The sequence below is a fragment of the Dermacentor albipictus genome, chromosome 7 (assembly GCF_038994185.2).
Source record: "Dermacentor albipictus isolate Rhodes 1998 colony chromosome 7, USDA_Dalb.pri_finalv2, whole genome shotgun sequence".
Taxonomy (NCBI): domain Eukaryota; kingdom Metazoa; phylum Arthropoda; class Arachnida; order Ixodida; family Ixodidae; genus Dermacentor; species Dermacentor albipictus.
The window spans coordinates 108,701,700-108,719,694 of record NC_091827.1 but is presented as its reverse complement, the minus strand read 5'-3'; the positions used below and the strand labels follow the sequence as shown (position 1 = coordinate 108,719,694).

At 47.3% G+C, this 17,995-nt stretch overlaps 1 protein-coding gene across 1 annotated transcript; it reads right to left on the bottom strand.

Moving 5' to 3' along the window:
* Positions 1-650: 650 nt before the first annotated feature.
* On the bottom strand, positions 651-15,952 carry LOC135903487 (BTB/POZ domain-containing protein 6-B-like). The gene is made up of 5 exons (XM_070521420.1): positions 15,907-15,952; positions 8,460-8,553; positions 3,483-3,700; positions 2,008-2,299; positions 651-1,607 (listed from the first exon to the last, which is right to left on the bottom strand). The coding sequence occupies exons 2-5, from the start codon at positions 8,463-8,465 to the stop codon at positions 1,155-1,157; spliced, it is 969 nt and encodes a 322-aa protein (XP_070377521.1). The 5' UTR covers positions 8,466-8,553; positions 15,907-15,952; the 3' UTR covers positions 651-1,154.
* Between the last annotated feature and the right edge of the window lie 2,043 nt (positions 15,953-17,995).

Genomic DNA, 17,995 nt, shown 5'->3' with positions numbered 1-17,995 from the left:
GGGCGACGTTTTCCCTCTATTTCAAGTGTGATAAAGTTCGTTCCAATCGATCAAGTGGTCATCTCGAAAAAGCATTTCTGCGTTTTTTTACATGTATTTTAATAGACGCGTCACCAAAGTTAGGCCCCCTCTGTTCCTCCTCCATTGTTCTTTTTCTGTTTCGTTTTCCTTTTTTTCATAGAAAATTTAATGAATGAATTTGATTTTGACCGCTGTAATAACCTCCGGCCCATATTTTTCCCCACTGTCTCCTCATTTAGCACAAGAAATCGTGAAGATCCAACGCACATGCCTGAATGTGAATATGTGAAGCGATCCGTGAAACGCTGTAAGTTTGCCCGTTTCATTCCTGCGTGTCTGACGCGAATGGAAAACTCGCGCATGCGCCCTGCGCACCCGTTCTGCGCGATGGGACTCACGTGGCCATCACCTCCAAAAAGATAGCTGGCGTTGGAATGGCACAAAGATAGGCGCGATTGTTTCCCAATGCTTGCAGCGTCGCGCTGATGCATTGCGGCGGAAACGACGTTCGGCGTAGCCATTGCGCTCGTCATTCAATTCTTTCTTTTTTGTTTTCTTTAGCCGAGCTATTCGTCGAGACAGCAGCGGCACCCTGCAGCTATACGGCCAGCAAAGTATTAACGAAAGCCTCATTTCAAAGAAAGCAGTATACGTATATTACAAGGACCTCTAGCGAGCCCATTTCAACCAGGCCAAAAAAGAAAGACAAAAAAAAACACACTGATATTTCCGTCGCGGCTCGACAACAGAATCCACCAGACACTGCGACGTGTCGATGTCGGCGTTGCTTCCAGAGTTGAAATGGAAAGCACACAAGCTGTCTTCGTATTGTTTTTATTCACTGTTTATTTGAACGCGCGCATGTACAGACAAGCAAAGACCCGCACAATTAGAATAAAAGTGGGAAAAGCTTGATTTCAGATTCTGCTCCACCTGAGAAAATGGCACAAGAGCACGACGCTGGAAGGTAATTTTCTCTTACACACGGATTACAGAACGGGGCTACGGACAGGCTATAGAAGAGAGAGGTAACATCATAGCGCCTTTATAAAAAAACTGAAATACAAAGAAAGAAAGTAAGAAAGAAGATGGTCCCGTTTGCCTTTGCGTCGGCGGCACAGCGGGGTCGCGTTTTAGGAATCCGGCCGCATCATCTCGTCCGCGCAAGAGAATCGAATCGGCGCCGACTCAGCGACGTCTAATGGGGAGCCCCCCTCCGCTTTAGGGGAGGGGAGCCGCCCTCCGGGGAGCGTCCCTCCGTTCTCGGGAAGTCGATTCGGGCCTGTCAAAATGTCACGCTCGGGGTTCAGCCACTCTGGCAGCCGTGACACTTTCCCGGGTTCGAGAATCTCGCACAAGATGGCAGACGCCTCGTCCGGCGAGAGAATGTCACACGTGGCGTCGGCCCTGACGAATTTCGTCATCTGCCGCACGCTGAGCGCCAGGAACTTGAGCTTGGGCAGGAACTTCCTCACAGCGGCGGCGACTGTCCCCCTGTGCTCCCGCTTGGCGACGTCGGGACCGCACTGCGCGCCTGCCCAACGGAGCACGGCCCTGATGACCATCTTCGCCGGAACGCCGTGCACCTGTGCGGGTGGAGTTGCGGTATTAGTAAAACGTCGTACTGGTCGTAATATAGGCCAAAGTATACATATATAGACTGTGCGAGAAAACACGGTTGGCCACTAACCGTCGCACCAACTTGGGTCACCGAATTATGCGGCACTGTGTGCACCCGGGCCTCTCTTTTGCTATCTTTTTTTTCACGCCGATATTAGTCAGTGTTAGTCGAAACACGTACACGCTTGATTGGAGCACTGGTTATGTGCCAGTAGGACGCGTACCGCTCCTTGATGGACTGTTTCTTCATCCACTTTCATTTACATTACTTATCGTTTCATCAACACCCACGTGTCGCAAGGACTTTGCGTTTAGGTAAAGTTAGTTTGTCCGTCACTTAGTTCATGCGTATAAATAATGGCTTACCCTGTCCAAAACGAAGTTCACCGTCTGCTCCGTGGAGATCGTGAAGGCAGCAGACGACAGCACGGATTCAGCGTTGCCCAAGATCACTTCCTCCACCACGTCGTCTCTGACTTCACCGTAAGACACGAACGAGTGGTCGATCACCGTGCAGACGTCGTCTGCTTCGAGGTGACTTTCAATATATTCGGTGCAGGTGTTGGCGAGATCTAGCAAGTGGTACTTCTTAGCCGCGTCTCTTGTGTAAATGGCATCTTCGATGTTGTTGATAGCGGACCGTCCTGTGTATACGTACCTGTAAGGAAGTGAAGGGAATGAAAGAAAGGGCTAAGAAACAGACGGAAGGATGGGATCACGTGATCACATTTTCCTGCAGCAGTAACAATCAGAGACGTTTGTCTTTCGCCGAACGTCATGAAGAGATATCGCAGATATTGCAGTGAGATGGCATTTTATGGTCCATATCTTTTAATATACCTGGCGCTGAAATTGCGTCGTTTTCAGAGAAAAAATTCGAATTTTCCTCCTTTTGCGATGTGGAAAGAGAAGAGAGGGAAAAGGATAAATGAAAGGCAGGGATGTCAACCAGGACGGAACCCGGTTGGCTACCCTACACTGGGGAAGGAAAAAGGGGAGAAAAATATTAAGAGAAGAAGAGATAGTTCACCGTGAATAACGCCGACGTGGTGACAGTTTTCTGCTCTATATCACTGACGAGCACACGGTGTGGATCACAGGCGGTCACTCAATGTAGTAACTTTCAAATATCACAGCAGTGGTTTTGTGGCCCTTTGTAGTTGGGACATTCGAGGCCACGGTCCCAAAATCTCGTTCAAAGTGAACGGTTTTCTATATCTAACTGATCTAGAGCTGTCCAGGGGTCGTCAGAAGCTATATTGCCCACTTCCGGTAATATTCTGCGGAGGAGGTATTCTGTAAGAGTCCACTTATAGTGGACTGTCCATTTCGGCCGTTGCTGATTGGCTGAGGACGCTCGTCTCCTCCTCGCTCGTACAGCTGCATCCAATATGCAGGGGCCGAGAGAGAGTAAAACATCTTTATTAATAATATTTGAATGGCGAGAGCAGTGTGGGAGGAACCCTCATTCCAGGGTCCCTAAGATGATTCCGGCGATGTTTCGAGCGCGTTGTATCACAGCTCGGAGGACCTCGGGAGGTCCGTCGCGGAGGGCATCGTCCCACAGCTCTTTGTTGCGTAGGGGGTAAAGGAGAGTTGGCAAGGGAGGAAGGAGGTTTGCAATGCACTCAATCGTGACGTGGAAGATTGTGGGCGAGCTGCCACAGCCAGGGCAATGATCTGCATAACAGTGTGGGTAAAATTTATTGAGAGAGACAAGATTTGGAAAAGTGGCCGAAATGGACACTCCGCTAGGTGGAATCTTACAGACTACCCTCGCAGGTCTCTGAATACTATGACATAAACAGGGAAACAAATTGAGCGATAGTGTACGGACTCACTTGAGAAGCCCACGGAAGCCATCGGGGTGCAGGTCCCTGATGAGGACGGTGTCCCGTTCGTGGAGCGATCCGCGAAACATGGCTCCAAATACGTCACTGCGCATGGCCAACAGCTGTTTGTGGGCCTTGAAGGTCCTGGACACGGAGTACGGGCCGGACCGCACGACGAACTCAACGTCGGCATACCTGCCGCTCTCCAGGAAGACACCGAAGTCCAGCTGCAAAGACACGACGGAGGCGCAACTGACATTAAAGGCCCATTGTATGGGAAACATAGGTCGGCGCACTCACTGATGAGTGCACGCACTCATTTCGAAGGCGTGAGTGAGCGTGCGAGGTGAGTGCCAGGGAGTGTGAGCGGCGGTGTATGCCCACACTGCAGTCCTATGATAGGAACTGTTTGACTGCGTTTGAGAGCTTAGATTGAAAAATATAAGAATAAAATAGTCTATTCCAGCATATTGCGGCACAATATGGTATACAGTGTCATCTGGATAAGCAGCCTACATGGCTAGTTTTGGATCCACGACACGAAGGTCAGCATAAATTGAAATCCAAAGCAAGAAGCAAGGAGAGGTAATTTAAAGTGTGACCATACAAGGTATTGTTCCGTGACAGTACAATATCTGGAAGTTTTTTTTTTTTGAAGCTCGACGTCTCATTTCAGATTTTCGCGCCGGGAAATATAGAGAAGGTTGACCATACGTATAGATTATGGGTTTTCGGCAAGCTAACATTATTGTTTAGTCTGCGCGAGAAATATTGGTGAGAGATCAGGCTTATTCGCGATTAGTATCACGTAGATACACATAGCTATAGGACAGATCTGGGTTGTTCATGATTAGTATCACGCAGATACAGATAGCTATAACACCGATAACTGTGTTATAGTACCGAGATTTGATATCTGCACCCACGTAACAATGCCAAAATTTAAAAAAAATGTAAGTACCACGCAGCTAGACAAAAAAAGCAATGTTGTTTGCCGTTGCTTTGAGTAAATCAGACGTGTTTTCGTAGTTCGCCTAATTAGCTAGTTAATAATAATTATTCAACTTCTCAAACCTTATATTCTCTGCAAAAATGTTTTTACAAGCCTGAAAGGGAAAAACAAGTGCTCTAAGAACCAAGAAGGGCCGTGCGATAATTCATGAGGCCAGTTGTTCATTATTAAAATTTTTATCGCGTGAAACGGAGGTTCGCTTACTGGCACTGATTTGTCCGTCAGCATACGAGTATTATCTGATCCCGTTTGCTTGTTTTTGCATTCGACGCACATGTAGCTTTTATGCTATCCACATAGATATTGACCGTAATGCCGACATACCCAGAAGCGGCATACCCGCTACACACATGTGGGTATGGACAAAAATAAGCTTCGCTGTAAAAGAGCCTCCATTGCCGCTCACATGTTATGGCGCAGAACATGGAACACCTGCGCAATTCACTGGCACGACGTCTCAGACTAGGAGGTGTCCGACTAATGCTCAAATTCTTGGAAACCATGATCTAGGATTCACGTCACATCCGCTGACAACCAGGAGTGCGCCTGCACTATAACAATATTTCCGACCGCGTAACAGGCCTAGTCTGGTGCTGAGCAGATATACCGGGCAAAATCTGACGATTTAAATACGGGCGGAAGCGTCACGAGAAGCTCGCAAAAACAGACGTTCGTGACTACGAAACAAACAAAAAAAAGTTGTCATTACCGGTTGCCGAGAGCGGCACGTCATATACAGCGCGCGGTTCTTCGGCATGACCTCCGAGATATGAGGCGGCGCCCGCGGCACGCCGAAATATCTCGGAGGCTGCGCGCTAGGACTTACGTCATAGCGGCAACCGCCAGGTGCGCGCGTCGTCTGCTTAGGCGCTTTCAGATCTAAGCAGAAGCTGCTAAGAAGAAGGCTACGCAATCACCAGTCCTGCGTAGCTTTGGCAATATATTGCTTACGTGGTGTATAGCACTCATTTATACTTTTACTCAATTTAGCGAATAGGAAATCTAGGAGTTGCTGTTTATAAATTGAGGCTTTGATTCACCTGAAGACGTCATTCTAGTATATAGTGTGTTTCACCTAACGTTACCCGAGCTATGATAAGCAAAAAACAAGAAAAAAGAAACACGTACAAAACACTGTTATAAGAACTGCGGTGTTCGGTCTTCAGACATGTGACGAAAGAAAACCGTATGCTTTATAATTGTATGCTGCATAGTGGTTTTTTCCTTCGTCGTTTTTAACGGCGTGCCTAACGTTAGCTGGGAAAAATGGTAAGTGACCGTGTTGGTAAGCAGTGCGTTGTCTAAAACTGCACAGTAAATTTGGATTGGCCGCACCCACGTCCAGTAGACGAAGCGAGTATTAGTATTTAGCCCGATTTCGAAGTAATGAACCCGATTTCAAGGTAGCTGCTTCCCACATCCTCGCAAATGTAGGCGCATGCAATGTATTTTCCATTTCCCGAGCTTATGCGCCAGTCGTGTTCCCGAAGCATTACGGTGTCTTCAAAGAGTTCTGGCAAAGAGCCACTGTCAACCACTTTCTTCACGGCACGGCAGTTGCGAATCTGACAAAATTATGCACTCGCACTGGAGGTTCACAGCGCAGCCTTCACAACGTCAGCAACTTCAAGGCGCGAGATTCGAACGCACAACCACGGACGACGCGCACCGTATCGGCGCTTTTGCGTTTCTTTCCGGAAGGGCTTGGCAACGCCTTGCGACTGCATTTCTGAACTCGCGTTTGGAACTACGCAGAACTACCAGAGCTTGGAACTACGCAGTGAACTCGTGGACAGAAAAAAGTGCATGCCAAGTGAGCAGACTTGGCACCAGATTCGAATGGACTTGGCATTAGTCATGCTTACCAAATTCCTGTACAAATACTCTCCTTCCCCTTCGCCCAGCGTAGGGTAGCCAACCAGACCCTTGACTTGTTAACATCCCTGCCTTCCTATATTCATCTCTCTCTCTCTTTGTACAAATACCCTTTTTCGTCTCTCGCATGCTGTCACTTTCTTTTTCTGTTTTCTTTTCTTTATGATGCGACGCATGATATGCAAAGTCACGCAGGATCGTTTTGAATTTCTCGTCCCACCTTCGAAATCAATATTCCGCTCATAGATCCGACAAAGTAATGCTAAATGTTAAACTCGGTCTAATGATGTCTAAAATGTAAAGAAAGATGTACTTAACAACGAAATTTAATATAAAATTCAATCGCGTGATCAATTCTCGGTTTACAGAAGAGTGTGAAGCGATAAGCTAACTTGGGAGTTTTAGGATGGTCAATCTATATTATCTATGTAGTAAGAGATCACGTAAGGCGTGTCGCGCGACCGAATGATAATTTGGTGTTCCTGCATCCTAAGTGCACGAAGATCACATCAACTGCAAGGAAGTGCGAAGCTCCGCCCTCTTCACGCGCTAGAGGGCACAGCTACCGCGCAATCTGAGAGGCGCAAAAGCAGAGAGGTGACATAAGGTTAAAAGGGTAGGAAGACGTATTTAAAGAAAATTGAGAAATTCAATACCACACAACACAGATAAAAATAAAAGGCGAAATAAAAATCTGAGCATGGTGGCAACTGCCATCGCCCCGTTTCAAAAGGGACGATCCTACCTTCCATCCATCCATCCTCCCTACAACGTGGCGCGGAGGCGCGCGCTCATTGGTGCAACTAAAGCCCTTCCATCCACGCGCCACAGCCACTTTCTTAAGTAGCGACAACCTCTGTTGTGCGCCGCCTTTTCTTCTCACACCAAATCCGGTTCCGGTATTTCCGGTTCCGGCATTTCCGATTTAAAAATTTCCGGTTCCGGCGTTTCCGCTTCCTGGAGTTGCGCTGCGGGAATTTCCGCTTTGACTGCTGTTAGACGATGTTGAGACGCCCGCGCGTGCTCAGCAGAGCTCTGGCAATCACCATAGGAAGAATGCAAAGGGGACGAGCTGTTGTATTCCGCTTAAGTAGTAGTTCGAGGTCGCTGTTATCCAAATGCACGAAAAACGGCAGTGGTCTCGAAGCGCCCAGGCACTACATTCCACTGTACGTTGTCGCTCGTGCCACAACCCGTCGCAGGTTGACGCGAAGCAGCGAACACGAGCAGATCGCCGATTACAATAGGCGGTGCTTCTTGGATGGAGTCGCATTCACAGTTTCAACCGCAGCGGGCGCAATTAAAGTCTCTCCATCGACGCGAAAGCAAACAACGCTAAAAAACATAGCGTCACTTCCACTCGGAACAGGAAGCTGCAGCTACGTAAGTTCCGCTTGACGCCGGAAGCTAAGGGGGGTGAGTGGGAGAGGAGCGTGGACGAGGAGGGCAGGTTGGCGGTACTTAACCTGGTCGGCGGAAACGTGTATGGAGGGGCTTTAGGTGTGACGAGTGGACATCGAGTGTGTCACTAACCACAGCTGCGCCTGCTCCCCGAAGTGCAAACATGCGACGACCAAAGAAAGTGGTCGTTGCTTCTAAGTCGTGCGTCAGAACCGCCAGGGATAGGCAGCGCTGCGCTAATCTAACGGAGCAGCAAACTGAAGTACGTTCAGCTCCCCAAGCGCGCAATAAGGAGCTACTCTATAATGCTTCGCATAACTCCCCTTGCATATATAGTGTATATGGTAGGTCATTGTACCATAACATTATCGCCTGCCACCTACCTTTCCCTATATTTCCACTTCCCCTTTTCCCAGTGAGGAGTAGCAGGCTAGAGACGCTCTCCAGGCCAACCTCTCCTCCATTCGCTTCATTAACATGTACTCTCTCTCTCTCTCCCTTTATAGGAAGTGACGGCCAGATTTTACGTTCGGCCATGTTTTACGTTCCTGGTGACATATTTTCTACGCACATATATCGTCGTTTACTCTCTACTTTTATAGCTCATTTATATAGTGTTTACATAACTACTCATCAACTTCTCCTTATTCAGCATAATTCGATCGAAAGGGGGGGGGGGGGGGGAATCGGACACTTACAGACATGGCTGTGGTCCTCGTGGCACGTCGCTTGCCTGAAGAAGAAAACAACCAAGATGGCGAGGATCACTGAGGCCGCAAATATGAATGGCACCTGCGGGAAAGAAGAGGGAAAAAAAAAGCAGGAGCCATCATGAATAAAGCTGATCAAAGAACCTCAGAAAGCTGTGCTTAACCTTCAAGGGACACTATATAGACAAAATAAACTTTATCCGTATAAACAGAAACACTTCTACAATGCCAAACCATCCATCTCACCACAAGAAGGAGAATCATCGTAATCCGAAATTATGGAATAACGAGACACGCTTATGGCGGCGCCGCCTTAAAACTTCTCGCAACAGATCGCCGTGACGTGATAGATTTGTGCCGCGTCTGCTCTTGCCCGGGTAAATGTTTTTTTTTCTTAATCGTAAAAAATGGACAACGTTGTACTTGAGATGAGCCAAATGCGGAACCAGCACTGGCGGAACTCGGCATGTTCCTTAGACTCGCATTAGGGACAACCAGCCTATATAAGTGCGAGAAGATAGTTTGACATCCGTGACGTCACGCTGACATGATGCCGGTGGGGCTTCGGCAAGAAATTTACGAAAGGAATTTATGAACCTTACTTTTCACTCATGGTAATAAACCTGATATATATACCGCAAAGCTCACAAGAAATAAGTTTGCAAGACATTATATATATATATATATATATATATATATATATATATGTATATATATTCAGGTTACGCTTACGTGCATTAGCGCTAGTCTCTAAAAAAACTCCGGTGCGGCCTACTCAAGTCAGACCTGTATGTAACGAATTACGTTCAAATTTTTACTTGCAATCAATGACGTTTGTTTTTGGTAATAATGTACCTTGACCATTACTTTGTTTATTTGGTAATGCTCCTCGTAATTCAATTACTCTTTTCATTGACCCCATTACATGTGAACAGTTACATTTCTTTTTTCTTTTTTTGACGAAACAAGCTCCGACAGGTTACTCAGGTTTGGGAACGTATATTTGGCGCGAACTGTAGCCCAAAGGGATGAAAAGATCTACGTGGTTACACCATTACCACAATTGACGTCATGCACTGCTGCACCTGCATCAGGCCAACGTGGCGGCTCGCAGATTTGCACACTTCTCTCGGAGATGCGACCCTCTGAGCATTTCTCACACAATAAGTTTCTCTCCCTCTCTCCAGAAAGCGCTTACAGCCTATAAGACTTATAGACGCTTCATGGGTGGTGAGATCTGCTGCTGTTTGCTTCGCTTGCTGCAGTGTATGTCTGCTCTAATAAAGAGAGAGAAGTTTTTGGCAGGTTAACTCATATTCTTCAATCTGTTTGACGTTACTTGATTGATATGCTCCTATTTTTTTTTACTGTAATGCACGAACGGTATCTACACGGCTGAATAAAATGCAGCATAATATTAAACTACGTTACAGACTGGGACATCTTTTCAAAGAACTTTAATGTTTGCTGGCGTCCTTTGCCAATCTGTGGTTTGAATCTAAATGGCTAACGAGTAAAGTGCGCGGAGAGGAGGTTCACCAGCGATGGCCACTTCGGATGCTGGTGCCAGGAAACCACGTAATACAGTCCTTCAATTTTTTACACGGCTCTGTCATGAACGCATTCGTGTAGCCCTAGCAACAATGACGCACTGCGCTTCGTGGAGAACCCAGACCCGAGCATCACGGCATAGAAGGATCATAATCGTACGATCAAGATGTTCGTTCGTTGCGACATACTCTGTTTCCGCAGTTCCGTGCAGCATAGCCAAAGGCTACGCGACCCGCGAGCGCAGATTCTTGCGCAGCGAAACGTAGTTCCACACTTCGGAAATCCGTTGGACGACTAAATGACCCTGACACGGTTTTGAAGCCACTTTCTTACTTGAAAGCTTCCGCACAGGTCGCAGGGCGGTATATCTCTCGATTTCGCTTCGTTATTGAATAAAATATTTACTGAGCCTCTATCACGCTGTAAATAGACTTCTCCAATTGTTCGAATGAAAACGCACGGAAAAAAAAGAGAAAATTAATGCAGTGCTGCCGTACAGACATTAATTTGCATTTAAAAAATACATACAATACATTTTACAGGGGCTAAATTCGTCCTTCTAGTCGGCACGAAGTACGCCTGCCTGAGTGCACTGCTTCGTCCTTCTCAAAAATGGCGTCCGCAGACTTGCTTGCGTGGTGTTCAAGGCTATACATACACTATTAACACGTTACATGTACAAATTTTTTATCGACAATGTTCAGACTTGACTGGTCTCCTGTTCCTATCGTGGGCAGAGCTGCGGGAGAACCTCTTGGCCCGTCGCCGTTCTATATTGCGGATATAACGAACCTGAAATCTTAGTGACGACACGCTAAGAAGTTTCTCAATCCAAACAACATGTTGACACCTTTCGGAAAAGCGCGAAAACTCGCCACTCGTCGTCAACAGCGTGTTCGCCGTGCAACCTCCAGCGCGATCCCACATACCAGCATGCGCCGCACGACAGACGGCGCTGCGATCGCAAAATGGCGGCGCCCTCAATAAAACGGTCTATACGAAGCCCATCACTCCAGCGGTCGCATTCAGAGAATTTTCGGTGTAGCTGCGGATGCGTTCACAAGAAAACGCGGAAATACCGAATATATCGGACTTGTTCCGTATAGTGTATAGTTGTGCAGGTTTAATGAAAGTAGGGAGGAAAGTAACCTTAAGGTAATCGGTTACTGTTGAGTAATTTCTCAATTACTTTCATGGGGCTGTAATTAGTAATCGTAATCATTTACAATTTTGAAAGAAGTAATTGTGATTGGCTGCATTTTCCTGCATAGCGTGTGCAGGTTATATTATGCGTTACATTATAGTTTATAACGAGTACACGTCTGATTCAAATATACGTAAAATGGAGAATGCTTTCATGAGAGGGCTCTTTGAGTAATTTGAATGAAATTTGTTTCACTTAATGAGAGAGAAAGTGAAAGTCAAGTGACTGTTGGAAACATAATTTGGATTTAGCGCCTCGAATGCTTTTTTACAAGGAAGTGTCGAAAATTGCTGCGTTAAAAGAAATGAAACGCGCAGTTTAAAAATTCCGAAACTCTGCTCCAAAAATAGCCAAATCACAGTTCTCGAAACAACACTTGGTAGACCACACAAGGCGTACAAAGCTGATATATTAATTTACAACGCTTATATACACAGCTTTTGCAAAATAAAAGTCCTCCTCGGAAATGCGTGGCATATTTTGGAGTGGAGTATGAAGAGAGAGAGAGAGAGAGAGAAACAACTTTACTGGTCCATTGTGAACTGAAACGCGTTAAGCGTCTGATGGGGTGGCTCCCTCTTCGCGGGCTCCATATGCTTCCAGGGCCGCCTGGCCCCTGTGGATCAGTCGGAGCTGGTCTTCCAGGGCGGGGCTGGACAGCATGATCTCCCATCGCTCGGAAAGAGTGGGGATAGCAGGGGGGTTAGTTATGGGTATAGGTGGGGGGTGGTCTATGGAAAAATTGCACTCTCCTATGACGTGCCGAAGGGTGCCTAATGCATTGCAGTGAGGACATGTGTTCTTATATCTCTCTGGGTACATTTTGTTCTGGAGGCAGGGGTGGGGAAAGGATCCTGCCTGGATTTGCCTGTATATTGTTTGTTCGGCTCTGGTCAAAGAGTGGTGGGGGTGCGGGAAGGTCTTCCTGCCGTCCCTGTAATATCTGACTATATCGCTGTAATTTGTGATGGGTTGCCATCCCCTTGCCTCCTCCTCGTTGGCCCGGGAGTTTAGCGCTCGGGCCTGTTGATGAGCATATTCATTGCCCTCAACTAAGGAGTGAGCCGGGACCCAAACTAATTCGATTGCTTGTTTAGGAGGCGTAGCTTTACCAAGAATTTTTAGTGCCCCAAGGGACACCCAGCCAGATCTGTAGTTCTTGTATGCAGCTTGCGAGTCCGTGACGATCTTGGTGACGTTTGGTTGCAGGAGTGCGAGAGCTATCGCTGCTTCTTCTGCTTCCTCCGAAGACGGAGTGTAGATTGATGCGCAGGTGACCAGCTTTTCTAGCCCGGTGACCACGACTGTTGCCCTCGTGGAGCGTTTCGATAGAGAGGCGTCTGTATATAAAACAGTGTCGTCTTCCTCCAGGGTCCTGGAGATGGCTCTTGCGCGGGCGTCGCGTCGTCCGACATGCCTTGTGGGGTTCATGTTGCGTGGTAGTGGTTTGCATTCCAACTTCTCACTCATCTTTTCGGGTAATTGGTCGTGGCGGGTGTAGTGCGATTCTTGCCATCCTAGCTTGCGGAGGACGCTTCTGCCCGCCTTGGTCTGGCTAAGGCGTACCCTTTGATTGGATAGGTGGGCTTCTACGAGCTCGGCTACTGTGTTGTGGACTCCCATTTGAAGTAATTTTGTCGTGGATGAATTTATGGGAATACCCAGGGCCTGCTTCGTGGCTTTCCTGATTATTGCGTCAAGTAGTAAGACGTCCTTCTTGAGGAGCTGCAGGTACGGCGCCGCGTAGACGATTCGTGATATAACAAAGGCCTCAACGAGGCGCAAGGTGTCCGATTCCTTCAGACCCCTCCGCCTGTTGGCCACTCGTCTGATCATGTTCAAGATTTGGTCTGACGTGAGCTTCATTTTTCTAATCATGGCTGTTGCCTTGCCGTCTGCCTGGATCAGGAGGCCCAGGATGATGAGGCCCAGGATGATGAGGCCCAGGCCCAGGAGTATGAACGTATATGCCGTGTATGAGCTCACAGTCAGTCTGCGGAATCAATTGCGCGCTCCTAAAAAAAGAAAAACTTTTTCGCGAATGTGGTTATACTGCACCATGAGATTGAAGCAGCGCGAACTAGAAGATATATGCAAACAAAGCGACACACAGGGACAAGCGGCGTACCTACGTCACTGGGCCAAAGGTGGTCCCATTGCAGTCTTTGACTTCGGGACCTCCTTCTGAATATTAACAAGTTGTAATCATTTTAATGATCACAATAAAAAAAAACGATGCAGAAAAAAACGGATTGTATCTGAAATTCGCTACCGTCCAGCACAGCCGCTGTCTCCTCCTCGCCGCATGCTCTCCCCAGTTCCGCGCAGTGCAGCGGGAACCACGGCCGGCATCAACCCACCACACAAGTCCATAAACGGCGCAGTGCCTAATCGCCTTCCGTGCAACGACGACTGAATGGAAACTGTTTAAGGGGTCGCTGACACGATGTTTCCCACTGTAAATTTTTTTTTGCGCTAAGCTAAGTTCCTAGACATCTATACACCAAAAAACACATTGAGATTTTAGTAACTGTTTCTCTAATAGATGATATATTACATATTTTATGCTGCTCTGTGGACATTCAGTTTTTTCTAGCGCACAAAGATCCTCACTTAAAGGAGGAGGAAAGAACTTTATTGTGTGCCCTGCGAGTTGGTGGGGAGGGCCAAAGGCCCCGCCTAGGTGACGGCCAGGAGTTCTTGGGTCCTGGCGGCATCCTCAGCCCGCTGGACGGCCCATAGTTGATTTTCGAGGGCGGGGCTGAGCAGCGCGGCTTCCCAGAGCGTGCGAAGGCTGCTGCTAGAGGCCGCGTTTTCTTTATTGTTAGTTATCCTTCGGCATTCCCATAATATATGCTCCAGAGTGGCTCTGGATTCACACGTTTTGCATTTGTCCGTAGGATATACATCTTCACGTAAAGCAAAAAAAAAATAATAATAAATATGAATGGTTGGAAATATGTCGGTAACCCTTTCATATCCGCGAATCCTACACACCCGTGTACAATGCCAAGCTTCCGCGTTTCTCAAGAGAGAGAGAGAGAGAGAGAGAGAAACGAAGAGGGAAAGGTAGGGAGGTTAACCAACGACGCGCCGGGTTGACTACCTTGAAGGCCTTCAATGGCGACAATAGAGCCCTCGGTCTCCAAATGCGGGGGTATACGGAATTTTGAGGGCTTCTCGGAATGCCTTCGTGCTCGCGGTTCGGGAGGTGGGAGGAGGGGGGGGGGGCGGCATGTAGTTTTCTGGACGATAGGTCCGCCGGTTACCACGTGAATGTGCGACAACATGGTGGCACCCAGTTTGCCCTCTTGTGACGGGCGTACCGTCGTGCTCATTCGCACAACAGTGAATATTCAGAAGAGCACGCAATTGGGCTGGTTGGTTCCTGATTACGAGCCGAAAAACAGTGCTAAACAACAGGACGAAGAGAGGGACACAGACCACAGCGTTGTGGTGGTCTCTGTCTTTCTCTTCGTCATGTCGTTGATCTCATGCTTTCTACTCGTATGAAAAATTCGTCGCTACTGTTTTTTTTTGCGGTATCACGTCCAAGTTGTTGCTCCCCTTACTGCGACAAAAGACCCCCCCCCCCCCCCCCATCTCACGCCGATTCGGCGAGAACGTGTAATGGAGTCCCGCCGCTTCAACTACGCGTGAACGTGCCGATACGTGTTCGTTATACATGTAGCTATACAACTTTTGAGAATGATCGATTCAGACGTCATAGAAAAAATAATACATCGGAGGAAGTATTATTCTCTCCTACTAATAGAATGGAGCTTTTTAAATCCCTTTCGATGTGCTATGACCAAAGCTGCTATAGTGCTGCAGAAAAAAAAAGGAATCAGGGCTTCATTTTTTCCGGGAATTCGAATTTCATTTCTCCGTATCAAATCGCGCGAGTTTCTGGAACCGCTAACCTGACACGCTTGAGGCAAGATGGTGCATGTAACAGCTACACTCCTTGCTAGTCACGCAGTGAACACGAATAAACATTTAAACAAAAAACAAGGTTCACAGTAGGCAAGCTGAATGCTTTCTTGCGTTCTAATGACTCGACATGTTGAAAGCATCGGTTCATTAGAAAGCAAGACTTAAGATGAAGCCAATATTGTTGGGGAAAGGTTAACTTGTTGATCGAACACTTGAAGTTGTTGCACTCGTACGATTGTCCTTAACAGGACAAGAGTGAAAAATTCGTCGCTATTTTTTTTTTTCGCGATGCCGCATCCAACTCATTGCCGTTGGTGGCGGTAATCGTTAGGTCAGAATTAACGAATCTAATTGGTTGGTGTTCGTCTAAGTAGAATATAGTCTCCGGTTCGCTAACAAACGCTCCCGGGCACCAACTTAGAAGGTGTGCTATGGCTGAAATCTGTGACAGAAGTCGTTACGCGAATAAAAAAAAAATTACAAAAACAGGGAAAACCTAAAAAGAAAGAAGTTCATGTACCATCTCTTTTCAAGTGTTTTAAAGCTACGCGTATTTTGTTAAGTATATACCGTCTTACTCCGGTTCGAGACGTTGGTTCGAAACATGCCACCTTCTACTCACGGCTTAATTATCTATGCTCGTATTCGCCCGTATCTTACGTGAAACCCGTCAATCACTTCTCGCGTACATGCAGCTTGTTATTAAAAAAAAAAGACGGACCAGAAGAGCAAAATACGACTTACCCAACGCTGAGGAGACGATATCAACACCGTTCGCGGTCTGTTTGGCGGACGAACGCTCACCGTGGACGTTGGAACGAGAGTGACGACCACGATGTGTGAATCCTCGACGCTTTCTGGTCACCAGAATGCAAAGCGATGCGCCCACGTGGGGTCCCCAGCGAACGCGTTTGAGAAAGAAGGAAAGGGGTCGCGCACCGGAAAGGAAATTGCTCCTCGAGATTGTGTCAAGAAAAGAATATCGGGAGGCAAGGCTGAAAAGAATATACAGGAAGGCCCCGCTGACCGACATTGACAATGCGTTTATCTGACAATAAGCGAGTACATGGTTGTCAAGGCGCTGAAAGAAGAAGGTTGAGATGTGAGTCAGTGAGTCACCTGATTGGTCAAGGTGGCGACGTGAGTCACCTGACTAGGCCCCTAGCACCGTGTGCCCTTTTCGTACAAGGGAAAGGAGAAATACCGGAAACTTCGTACACGAACAGCATGTGTTATACAGGACAAATTCCAGCGTTCGACAAGATAATAAAGGATCCGTAAAAGACATGTCCATGTACAAGTAGGTCATACAGTAAATCTTTTACGGAGTCAGTTTCACTATGGGTCAACGAAAGTTAGCGTAATGACAAAAAGACAAAAGGACGAGATGCAATAGCGATAATACAAGGGATCTCATTACCGAATACATACGAACATTGTCAGTATAGTGTCATATAGTTTATTATACATATAAAAAAATACGAATGGGCAACTTTTATTGGGAGCGACAGTAACAGCAACAAAGCGGCATAAGAAAAATAATTATGCGGATCCCACGCATTGTGGGAATTGATGTAATTGAATCTTTCAGTGTTGTTTGCTTTGGTCGACGATAACTAGAACTGACGTTGACGGCAAATGTTTAATTTATTCAGCGTTCAGTGCAATGTGAGAGTGGCGAGTTGATGTTGAAAGTTACATTGCGTGCAACACCTTTCGTTTCTCCGCGTGCTAGGCAAAGCACACAAAGAGTCCTGAGGCGTTCTGGTGCGATATTGTTCATGACCTCCGAGAAGGTTAGAATTCTCATTGCCTTACTCGGCACATCACATCGTGGCAGAAGTGTTCGACTTTGATTGAATTACGGAGATTGTACTTGGTCAAAACACAATGCGATTATGAGGCATGCAAAAGGATAGAAAGTTGGACGAGTTGGTACGGTAACATATTCTTGGATTGTAGCAGGAAGTGACATGCATAGACTAGAAGGCCACGATGCACCAGGAGGCATGCCGTAGTGGCGAACTCCCGATTCATTCTGACACCCACGGTGTTCTCTTAACGTGTATCTAAATGTAGGTGCACGAGCGGTTTTTTTTTTTTGACCCCCGTCGACATGCGGCTGCCGCGGCCAGCATCAAATCCGCGACATCGAGCAATGCCGTAGCCGTAAAGCTACCGCGGAGGCACGGAAGCGTTCATTTGACGTGTGACCGCTTCCGTAGTGTCACCTAAGGCATCGCGATGCGCTTTAATTAATGCCGCTCTGCTTCTGCACGCCTTGCATACGTTGTCCGCGTGACATGTTTGTATGTTCGTTTTTTTTTTTCAGAAATAGCAGAAGCGTACCCTACTGCACCTTCAACTTAAATTTATCCCGTTTACCCTTAACCACTGTCCTATCTAGAAGCAGCGTTTGCTTGCCTGGTCACGTCAGCTATTCTTTATCTCTCTCCCCCCCTCCCTTCTACGGGGCTGTGGGCGAACAGTGGCAGGCCTGTTATTCATTCGTTACGCGACGGCGTCGGTTCTACCCAATCTCAATCCCCGCTCCCCTCTGCCATTCTATCTAGCTTCGCTCGGGACTGTTCCACATTAGTACAAAGGTAAGCGCCGCAGTTTCTTCAGTGCTTGTGCGGGGAGGTCACGCATAATTACAGCCGTCAAGATGGTACTGTGTCGGCGCCCAGGGAGCTCCAGATAGCGCTCCGGTGAAGCGTTGTAATGGTCCGAAAAAGTTAATCGTATCGCATTGTTTTCACTGCCGCGCTTCTGCCATGCGTATACACACTCTGAAAGAACTCCGACGCGTCGTGCAAGAGAGCGACAGCAG